Source organism: Hibiscus syriacus, unplaced genomic scaffold (genome assembly GCF_006381635.1).
Source record: "Hibiscus syriacus cultivar Baekdansim isolate YM2019G1 unplaced genomic scaffold, ASM638163v2 tig00117056_pilon, whole genome shotgun sequence".
Classification (NCBI taxonomy): Eukaryota; Viridiplantae; Streptophyta; class Magnoliopsida; order Malvales; family Malvaceae; genus Hibiscus; species Hibiscus syriacus.
In genome coordinates, this window is record NW_024063539.1 from 509,032 (window position 1) to 521,203 (window position 12,172).

Consider the following 12,172-nt stretch of genomic DNA (forward strand, 5'->3'; position numbering starts at 1 on the left):
TAAAAGGGGAGCTTCGTGGCATTTTCGTAGGGGGAACAAAAAAATACTAGCTATCCCACGCTGAAATGTTGCTGTTCTAAGTTCCTGCCATTAATGTTTTGGTATAAATGCACAAACCACTCTTTGAATTCTCGATTGCACTCTGAAACTCAACAAGCTTTGCCCTTGCATTGCTTCCTTGCTTGCCTTCAACCTTTAGCAGACATAGCTATGGCTACTGAAATGGTGATGGTTGATGAGATACTTTTCCCCTCCCAAATCACAACCACCAAGCCACTCTCACTTTTTGGTCATGGGATTACCGATATTGAGATTCACTTTCTGCAAATCAAGTGCACAGCGATCGGAGTTTACCTTGAACCTGAAGTTGTTAAACACTTGCAACAATGGAAGGGTAAGTCTGGAAACGTGCTAGCAGAAGATGACTTCTTTGAGGCTCTTATTAATGCTCCGGTGGAGAAATTTCTGAGAGTTGTGATGATCAAGGAAATCAAAGGATCCCAATATGGAGTGCAACTAGAGAGTGCCGTGAGGGACCGATTGGCGGCTGACGACAAATATGAAGAGGACGAAGAAGATGCCTTAGAGAAAGTTGTCGAATTCTTCCAGACTAAGTACTTCAAGAAGGATTCAATCATCACATACCATTTTCTAGTAAATTCAGCCACTGCAAAAATGAAGTGTAACCCACAAGTCTACTCCTCTCGTCGCAAGACCCACAAGGCCCATTTCATGGCTCCCTCGTCTGTCCACCGCGTTTTGATGGGCTCACCACTTTCATCCGTTCCGAGATCCGACTCCAAAACAGGGTCGCTGCTACTCTCGTTCCTCACAGGTTTTTCATTACTAGCTCTGTTTAAAATCTAACAATAGTGGGCTTAGAGAATACTGAAGCAACAAGCCTCACCGAATCTTTGACATAAAAAGTAGATGACAAAGATTATTTGTCATCATTTACAAATAGCTATGGAATTTATTGGTGCCAGTGCAAAAAAATTCAAAGAGTGGGGTTCACGCCATTAATTTATATTTTATTATTATTCTTTTCAAAGTGTGGTTTACTTTCAAAGAGTGGTTTGCCATTAACTTGTCAGGTTCACCAATTATTATTGTTTTTTATTTTATTATTATTTTTTTTCTTTTATTTATTTAACATTAGTTTTTTTATTGTATGACATTTTTGATTTTTAAGGATACTTTCAATCTATCAAAGGTAACCAATTTGAATTAAATTTTTAAATTTGAATTTAAATTGCGAATTTTCGCAACTAAGACAACCGGCAAATTAATTGGTACCGAAAGGGCGGTTCAAGGGTGCTAATCCTTCCTTGACCGTAACCGACTCCCGAACCCGACACGTTTCTGGTACAACGCAGATCAGGTAAGATGGTGTCTGTCCCACCTAAATTCGTTTTAAAGTGGTCGGTGGCGACTCTAATTCACTTATTTCAAGTCGAAGCCCAATTTCGGAGCCTACCCGAAAGACGGTTGCGACAGTAACCAAAACGAAACAAAAATGATAGTTGTGATACCAAAATAATTTTGCATGTTAGTTTAATTATTTCTCCAATTTGACATATTGGACTCAAATAGAATCAAATCTGAAATGAGTTTTTGAATCCAGAGCAATTAAACTTGAAAAATAATATCAAATGAAAAATAAATAAAAAAGTGACGAATACCTCCGGTTTCTGTTTTGGTATGGGAGAAATAAGCTCAACTATATTTCTTCTTGATTCTTTCCAAAATCTTCAATGGATCAGCCTTTTGTGACTTCACTATCACTCTATCACCTTCAATATCTGTCTCCACTTCTTCAATACCTAATCCAAATATTGAATTTTAATAATAATAAAAAAAAACTCAAAACATTAAAATGTTCGAACCTTCAAAGCCTTTCGAAGAATTGGAAACCATTGAAGGAATAATAACAGTATCTGTGTCTCGGGAATAATATAAGAAAATAGAAAGAGGGAATTCAAAGAAAGAAACGAGGTTAAATATGCCTTAATTACTTTATATATTTCTATACTAACCATTGTATGAGCTACCATACTAAAGTGGATATCCATTTTTATTTATCTACCATTTGGATAGGGGTGCTTAATGCAATCGCTGACCAAATCAAATTGGTTCAAATCGAATTAATTGATTTTTTTTCAATAGCTACTAAGTAAACTTTTGTTGTTGATAATAATTAACCTAACCGAACAAAGTTTGATTGATTTTTCAATTAAGCAAAATTTATTGTAATTTTTTTAGTTAGGTTAATTTGTGTTTAATAGAGGTATTTTTTATTTGAGTTAAAATTTGGTTGAATCTTGAAAGTTTAATGGGTTTAAAATAGTTGAGTCCTTTTTTATATAACCATTATTATTCGATCTATTGATTGACTAATCAGGAGAGAGTACTGCAGATGAGAGAGCGACCCTCCCAACCCAATTTGCTTCATTCGCAAACACCAAGATTTGAACTTCTGACATTGTTTAAGAGATCTAATGCTGATCCCACTAAAAATAATTAAGTCTTGATTCTTAATGAGTTTGAGCTTATATATATATATATATATATATATATATATATATAATATATATATATATATATATATATATATATATTTTAATACTTTCAATTAATTCAATAAATTAATCAATTTCAAATTGAATTAACCGAAAACCAAACTTTGAAAAAATTCTTAACCATTAATCGATCTAACATCTCATTACCCGATCGATTAACCAAATTAGATTTTTGTTCGGTTGATTAATTCAGTCAAAACCAAATGATGAACACCCTACATTTGGGTCACTAAATATCCTAAACCCATATTTCAATCTAATTTTCTCTTTCAAGTACTTGTTCATGTCGTGCAGGCCAAGTGTGAGAATGCGTCTTGGATGAACAAATTTCCCGAGGAGAAATCACCGGTTAGCTTTTGGTAATAGTAAATCAAATAATAGAATAAAAATATCAAAGTAGCATTGAGAAATTTTATTTTCTATCCTTTAGCTCTTTCTCTCCTTTTAAGTTTTTAACATGGAGAGTTTAATGGAAATCAGATACATTGAATGCATGATGTTAGCAACATAAATTGGCAGATCATTGGAGGATCTTACGTTTATACTAGTGCCTCCTATAAGTTGTAAACAAGTACTTCAAACAAAAATAAGAGTCGGAATAACATAGATTGGCAGCATCCGGTATAAATAGTTGGTCAAATCAGGCAGCTCTAGTTCCTTTCAGAAACTTGAACAATAAGAAAAGAACCCAACAAAGGAAACTAGGAACTCGTTGAGCGACCTCAATGGTAACAGAAAGTATTGTTCTCCCTAAGGTCTCAGGTTTGAATAGTTGAGCATCTACAAGATGTGTGTGCGTTGTCAATATATACGAAAGATTTTGAACATATATTACATTATAATCACCCCAGATTATTCAAAAAAGGAACAAAAATCCGAATTATTAAAAACCGATAAGAGAGCCCTGTTCCCCTTGTACTATGACAAAGTTTGCCACACAAGCTTGAAGCCTTGAAGACATGTCACCTTAGATTCTTTCAAGCTTTTAAACCATATATCCATATTTTGGGGCAAATTTTCTGTTCAATATTTTTAAAAATCTGGGACAAAAGTGAGCATAAAAAAATCAAACAGAAAGTTGTTTTGGTCTCTACCGATAAAAAGCATGGGTTCTCTCTAAATTGTTTACCAAATAAAAAGCCAGAACCGGCACACTTATTGTTTACCTACATTTGCTTGATCCATGACCACACAATTGTGTGGCAGCAATTCACAGGGTGTCTATAATCTAAAGGAGAAGTAAAAGGATCATAAGGGCATACCACAATTCGATTGATTGAGGACCAATCACTGCAAGAACCAACATCACTGACCACCGATCCAACACTGTTGATTTATATTCACCACTATGCGCCGCTTGCTTAACACTATATATTTGACTGATTTTCCACTGTCTTGGTTGCAAGAATCTATTGTTTAACAAAGAAAGAACGAATAGAGCCACCTTTCATAAAGTTTGGTAAAAGTATGAACCATAACAATTATCCACACTGAATTCATATTGCATTAAGGTCTACGCACTTGGTGTCAATGATAAATGAACCTTGTAGTTTCTTCCACGCTGTCGGTTTTTTCATGTTTCGAGGTAGGGAGTTGTCACAATGGTTCGTATTCTAGTTTCAAGTTGGCTACACAAAACAGCAAAGCACAGAATTCCACCTGACCCTACATGTGTAGTATATGACCATTTCTTTTAACACGGATGCTTAACATGCCATTTTGTTTCTGTCAGACCCATTTTTCATTTCCTGAGCTTTTTATTTTCTTTATGTAATTGTTCTTATGCAAGGCCATGTCCCACAAAGCAAAAAACAGTAAGAAGGACGAAAAGGAAAAACAAAAAAGAAGAAACTACGATTGAGTTATTCTACTGAACTAGGGGCCAAAAAGTTTTACAATTATGGATATGTATATATAATCATGCAGGAAAGGCCATTACAACCTAGTAACAAAATCATTTAGTGAGTATTCTCATGTTACTCAGATTCAAGTGTGAGTGTTGGATATGAGTATGTGTCTGACACAACATTAAAATTTTCTGTTTTACAATATACCCATGTCCAAAAGTGTGTAAAACACGTCAGGTACCAGTAATTCAAGAACAAAGAGTCAGAGCAAGATAAAAGCATTCAACACTTAACCATCCTCTATTGTTTTTATCAGCCACATTCCACAAGTTCATCTATTCAATGGAACATCTCAGAGATTAAAATTTCTACAGTTCTTGAACAATTAATTATATAGATTATTCCATTAGAAGAAAAAAAAATACATTCAGTACCTACTAATATAAATCAATTTTATCTTTGTTACTACCTCATGTTTGCAATAGATTTAGCAGTAACATCAAATCCATATCTCATATTCCATTTCGTACAGAAAAAACATGAAAATCTATCCATAAAAAAGTTTTGCAATACTAGAAAGGAACTCAAATATATTATTTTCACAGTTGCTAATTAAAGGTTTTGCAAAGATCCTACCAGTAGTTGAGGGTTCAGGTCAAAACCCCACACAATATCGGACCAACCCAGGCGGATCTAGCAGACTTATCTTGTGTCCATAATGAGAAAATATTTTCTTCTATTGAAACATCCTTTGAACCGAATGAAATCTGACAAAATAATCTCCAGAGCCCCTACTAGCAAAACCGGGTTCTTCCAACGAATACAAAGTAAATTATATTTATCATAATAATGATCATTATTTCATCAACATCCTATGCAAAAAAGAGCAAGCAGATTTACATGTCGGAAAGGGTGGTAATGTACCACATGGCACACTTCTAAATGATGATCTAAAACAGTTTACCATGATTAATGCATAATAATGTACTGATTCAATGGACTTGCAAGTGATACATATATGCTTCCATAAGAAAGATTTTTAAATGTTACAGTATGGTTCCATGCAAGAAATAAAAAAGTGACAATGAAAAGAAAGGAAAAAGAAGTCATGAATCCTAATACCCGCCATGCACATAAACATGAGTTGATGGCTTATAAAAAATTTCGAACTCCTGGAGTAAAGGACCCACTCCCCATCAGGGTACATGATGTGATCTTGACTAGCAATACCCAACCCAAATTTTGTAATGGTCTCTGTGTTTCTTTTGAGCCATCTTTATCTTAGACGATAGGATGCACTAAGGACCTAATTTATCTCACATTCATAAACAGTTCCACATCAAATTGTTAAGTAGATCAGAACACCACCCACCATCAGCGACAAGTAATCTAATTTGGTATTCTAAAGAGAGCAGAGATGAAGGTATACACTCTTCGCTTATGGCAGATCAAAGTGATCTTTCTTATTCAATAGGTTGATCTTTTATCTTTTGGTTGCAGTTACTAGGTTGGATGCACCGTAAGTTCTACCAAAATAGCAGTGAACCACTGAAGGATTTTGCCATTGGTAAGTGTCATCCTGCCATATAGCTTTTTTTACAAAGACATTTACATGAGGGATGTAACCTGAAAGCTATAATCTATTGTCATAAAATTTATGAAAACTGCAATGGAAACACGACTGATTTTAGATATGCACAAGAGGCTGCAAAACATGAACCATAAAGAACTCTGAACATCACACTCCCCGTGTTGCTCACTTTGATGACTGAAAAGAGAGAGGCTTAAGATGAACCAAATGTGATTGTCTTACATGGCATTCTTGTAATTGTCTTACAGGGCAGTCATCATTGGATGACCAACAATTCTACTCAAAGCCATACTACGGCACCACGCCATTCAGGCAACCCCAGAGCATCTTAGGAAGTCATTTGATGGTGTAGAATCAGCACGGGTAGAAGAAGAAGAAGACTGAAGAATCATCATCATCAGCAATATCGGGGTTATTCCATGGCTTTCTTGCAATTGGCACCCCTTGGTTCAGACCCAAACATTCTCGACCCATCAACACCGACATTTGCTATATCAGTAGAGAATATAACTGAAAAAGCAATGGACCTAACAGAGAATGAGCTGAAGCTCTTTTATTATGAGTTGGAGAGGTTTCTGGGAGCTGTAGCTAAAGAAAAAGGCTGCTCCGACTCATCTGGAAGAAACAGTTATGTCAGCACCGAAAGAAGCAGCCATGGCAGCACAATTACACTTGGTGCAAGGCCGACCGAAGTTCCAGATTCCAATGGGAATGGCAACATAGTTTTTCCATTCCAAGGTTATCTTTTTGGCTCTGCAATTGAATTGTCAGAAACAACAACAGTGGAAAAAAAGGAGCATAGGGCCTCACTCGGAGAACTGTTTCAGATTCCAATGGAAATGGTAACATTTCCTACATGAAGTGCTGCAGATTCAAGTCATTCAACCAATTTGAATCCAGTGGTTGGAGATAATTCTGCAAAAGTAATCAGAAGCTCAAATTCTTTCTCCCTCCTTGTTTTTACACAAATTTGGGAGCATGTTAAAGCTTTACAATATAATATATGAAAGAAAGAAAATTACGGAAAAAACCATAGCCTAAAAAAAGGTACATGCCATTTAGTCGGCATAACGTCAAACACATTGAAGCTATCTTAATGGCTGAGAAATGGAATTTCACAAACAAAGTAGAACACGGAGAAACAAACAGAGGATAAACCGCACAAGTCTTTGCAATTATAAAGTTTATCCAATGTATTTTTTAAAAAAAAATTAAAGTTTATCCAATGGAGATTGACAGCCTAGAAAAAATCATTGAAAATTCCAACTAGAAACAGGCCGATTGTGAAGGAAATGTTTGCATTTGAGAAAAAGAAAGAGAGGTTTGAATTATAGGTAAAGTGGGATTTCACTGAATTTGCTGAAACATTACATAAAAGTAAAAGGCGAGTTACCTTGAAAAGGGAAACGATCGAGTGGCCATTGTTTCTGGTTCGCGTTCTTCTGTGCCTTCTCTCTTTGTCGTTTATCGTATCGTAATAAACATGGTCTGAGTTTTTCGTGGATTGAAAGTTTGATGGAAGCTTTCCTTTGTCACATGAAGAAAAGTGACGAGGTTGGTGTACATGATAACTTTTTAGGGTAAATTAAAATATGTGTCATTAAACAATTGGTTTAGTTCGATTTTAATAACTGAATTACTATATTTTTCAATTAAGTCACTAAAATATTGAAATAATTTCAAAAGGCATTGATTATTAATTGTTAACTATTAACGAAATGTTGACACGACAATTAAGCAGATTTATATGATTATATATTTATTTATTATTATTTATATATTACTTTAATTTAATTTAATGTTAATTAAAATAATTTAATAATTCGTCTATGAGATAGTTAAAATCATATAATTACATCTGTCATCATATTAATAGATAAAATTAAATAAAAAAGAATAGAATGAGAGAAACCATATCTGATTATTGGAAAGGTTAAATACGCTTTAATCATTTAATCAAATTTAATATTTGATGTTTCATTAACAAAATATTGTTTTTATTTTAATTTGTAGTTAATGAGCAAAAAAATATGAAAATGATGGTAGGGTTTAGTCATGCGTTAATTATTGAACAAAGTCATTATTTGATTTTTTAACGAAGTATTATATTTAAGTTAATCTATAATTGATGTTTAAAATATGAGAAAATATGAACAAATATCTTAGCTCACGTCACAAAAGAACAATTCTTCTATCAGTTCTGTAACACCCTCAACTCATATCCGACCCGGATACGAGTCCATGATATCACATTGACTAAACAAAACAATACTTAAAAAAAACCGATAAAACATTTGAACTTATTTTATTAAAAGAGAAAATAACTTCAGTGACCAAAAATCCAGATAATATATGATTTTGACCAATTTTTTTTGGATTTGCGAAAATGACCAACAAAATCGCAATGCGATCTCTAATTCGCATTGCGATCTCCACTATCGCAAATTTGCGTTGCATTTCGCGTTGCGATAGTTGAAAATCGCGTTGCGATTTCCCATTTTGCGTTGCGATAGTCTACAATGTCGTTGCGATTTTCCAAATTCGTTGCGATAGTCTACAGTTGTTGTTGCGAAAGTCTACAGTTGTCGTTGCGATTTTCCAAATTCGTTGCGATAGTAAAAAAAAAGATTTTGTTTCTTAAGAATTTTCTCTAAAAAGATAGTATCCACGCGGACGTGTCGAAGACACGTATTACCACGACCACGACCACGACCACGACCACCCCCTTTTTCTCTATCACTCAACAAGGAAGTGGGAAAGCCAAGCCTTAAATACCATTCCCAATAGTGTTTCCAATACTATGTGGGATTTGAGCATTACCAACACTTGTTCCCAATACTACGTGGGATTGAGCCTTAAATAGTGATATTATTTTTGAATGTTTTGCTTAAAATTGCAATAATCGCGATTGATTGTAGATTGACTTTTAATTATGACATATTTAATCGTATAATACTAATGCAATTGGTTGTTGATTCAGTTGTTTTAAGGTGCATGATTGTTAATTGTTTCATGAATAATCACATTGTATTGGAAACAAGTGTTGGTAATGCTCAATCCCACATAGTATTGGAAACACTATTGAGAATGGTATTTAAGGCTTGGCTTTCCCACTTCCTTGTTGAGTGATAGAGAACAAGGGGACTCACGCGCGCCGCCGCCGTCCGTCCGTCTCGGGTCGGGTCGTGTCGTGGTCGTGGTCGTGGTCGTGGTCGTGGTCGTGGTAATACGTGTCTTCGACACGTCCGCGCGGATACTATCTTTTTAGAGAAATTCTTAAAAAACAAAATCTTTTTTTTAACTATTTTTCGCAACGAATTTAGAAAATCGCAACGACAACTGTAGACTATCGCAACGCGATTTTCAACTATCGCAACGCGAACTGGAAAATCGCAACGCGATTTTCGCAACGAATTTGGAAAATCGCAACGACAACTGTAGACTATCGCAACGCGAACTGGAAAATCGCAACGCGAAATGGAAAATCGCAACGCGATTTTCAACTATCGCAACGCGATTTTCAATTATCGCAACGCGAAATGCAACGCAAATTTGCGATAGTGGAGATCGCACTGCGAATTAGAGATCGCATTGCGATTTTATTGGTCATTTTCGCAAATCCAAAAAGAATTGATCAAAATCGTATATTATCTGGGATTTTTGGTCACTGAGGTTATTTTCTCTTATTAAAATACAATAATATATATATATATATATTAATACAAGTTTATCAAAATACTCAGAGCATACACAACTTAACCCTTTAGTTACATGCCAACATCCCTTTAGATAACAAAATGACCTACTAATTAAGTTGCTTCTGATCTGATAGTTGCAGGAGTAATGTTGTACAGCTGCTTAACCTCGATCGTCTACTTTATCGGATCCTACGTGTGAAACACTCACACGCTAAGTCATCGACTTAGTGAGGCAATATAACAATATCAATAAAATATAAAGGAATTGCCAAAATGAGATGGGTTGCAATAATAAGATGTATGTAAACAATGCAATAACCATAACCATGTTTCTTACACATATACTTATCAAATTCACATTTATAAGTTCACCTTATTAAGTTCATTAGCCCATGGTACCATACTGAGAACCTAAGGTATGTGAGTATTGTGAGGTTGTGCACTATGCTGTCACCACAGCTCGTATAATTGCACCGAAGTGCCACGTAGAATTGCACCGGAGTGCCGCGTAGAATTGCACCGTAGTGCCATATAATAATGTCCATAAGGACCACATATCATTCCTTAAGAATCATATACATATACTAGGGATCAAGTATGTGTCTCACAATACTTCACACATGTTCCAAAGAATATATATATATCCCGAAGGACCGCGTAGATCCTCTACCCTTGGCATGTCAACTATACCTATAGTTCTCATCTATATAACATGGGCTTTCACCATTCACATAATTTGTATCACGTAAACATATTATTTTCATACCTTTATCACATAGACATATCATTTCCATACCTTTATCACATAACTCATATAACTTTTTCTTGCATATTCATGTCACATAATACATATGGTATGAATTCATGCCATGTATCATAATATGAAATGCGATCATGTATCAAAATATTTAATCTAGACTTATCACAAGTCTAGAACTGAATAGAATACATATTCATGCTATGCATATGCACTCACCTAGATTTCTTTGTCTTTCCCTCGATCAATCCTACTTGTCGATTGTTCCAGAACTTGTTTAGGCTCGATATCTACATAGTAATTCATTGATACTTATCAGTATACTAATTAGTATATTCTAAACTATCATTTCTTAGGCTAAAAGAAAAGCCATTTTCATCTTTTAATGGAGGTATGCATCGATGCACTACACCATGCATCGATGCATAAATCCTATTCGATGTTTGTATTTAATGGGGTGCATCGATGCACTCCTTATGCATCGATGCATCGATGGCATTCGATGTTTTCTTTTAAATTAATGCATCGATGCACCTTAAACAATTTTTGGGATTTATCATTGATGCATCGGTGCACAATGAATGTGCATCGATGCACATTGCCCAAAATTATCATTTTAGCACGAAAATCTCTTCTTATTCTACTTAACACTTTATATTTCTCCTCTTTTTATATCCTTAGCTTGCATACTCTACTTAAACTAATTATTATCCATTCCATACTTTTAAAACTTAGAAATCCAATTCTCCATGTAGAGTTTAAGAATCTAACCCAAATTCCAACATGTTCTAATTTGAATTCTAACACTTCATACTTCTTAGTTAGCTTTATGACAAGTCAAATCCCACTTCAAATTCTTATTATGAGCTCTAATCCAAGATTTCACTTTTCTACTTCCTTTCTTTGATTCTTCATATACTCCTCATCTTATGGTTTTAAGATAATCTAAGCTTTCCTTAAGCTTAGTTATTATCTAAGGATCAATAAGAAACCTTAAATTCATTAAGAATTTGATCAATAAGAAAACTTACCTTTAGCTTTGTCTTCACGGCAGAGAGAAGAAGAATGAAGAAGAAAGAAATATTCAGAACCTTGTTTCTCTCATTAGCTTTCCACGTAGTTTATTAAATATCCTTAAGAAACCTTTAATTATTTTCCTTGTCAAAAGACTCATTTGCCCCTTTAGTTCCCTATGCTTTGCTAATTGATCCTACACCAAATATTTCAATCAATTCCTTTAACTTTCAATTTATCAACTTTGATCACTAAATTTTAAAATTTCACAATTTAATCACTAACCCGGTATGGAGGATGTTACAAGTTCCTTTCAATTTTTTCTTCCTTGCATAAAATGCTTCTCTCACATTTTTTTTACTAATTAAACATGCGTCAAAATAAATTTTCAGTCAATCAAAAAATTAAAGAAAATGTGAAAATAAATTTTGTGACATTTTTCATAAAAGATGTTGAGTATTTCTTGGAGCTTAGGGGATATAGATCAACAAGCTTATCTCCTTTGATATTGAATCATACACAATTACCAAAAAGTTTGTTCTTTTGACTTATATAGATTCTTAAGGCTTTGAAGAATAAGAGTTAAGTGATAAGGAAAGATGAATGAAAAAAAAAGAGGTAGATGAATAATGTTTAACTTTTCCCTAATTCCACGTATGATAAGAGAAAAATCAATAAAATATATT

At 34.3% G+C, this 12,172-nt stretch overlaps 1 protein-coding gene and 1 pseudogene across 1 annotated transcript; both read left to right on the forward strand.

The window, feature by feature from the left end:
* Positions 1-163: 163 nt before the first annotated feature.
* On the forward strand, positions 164-867 carry LOC120198097 (probable chalcone--flavonone isomerase 3). Its single transcript, XM_039199477.1, has one exon. The coding sequence runs from the start codon at positions 211-213 to the stop codon at positions 865-867; it is 657 nt and encodes a 218-aa protein (XP_039055408.1). The 5' UTR covers positions 164-210.
* Positions 868-5,726: 4,859 nt separating this feature from the next.
* Positions 5,727-6,877, forward strand: LOC120198098 (annotated as a pseudogene).
* The last annotated feature ends 5,295 nt before the right edge of the window (positions 6,878-12,172 follow it).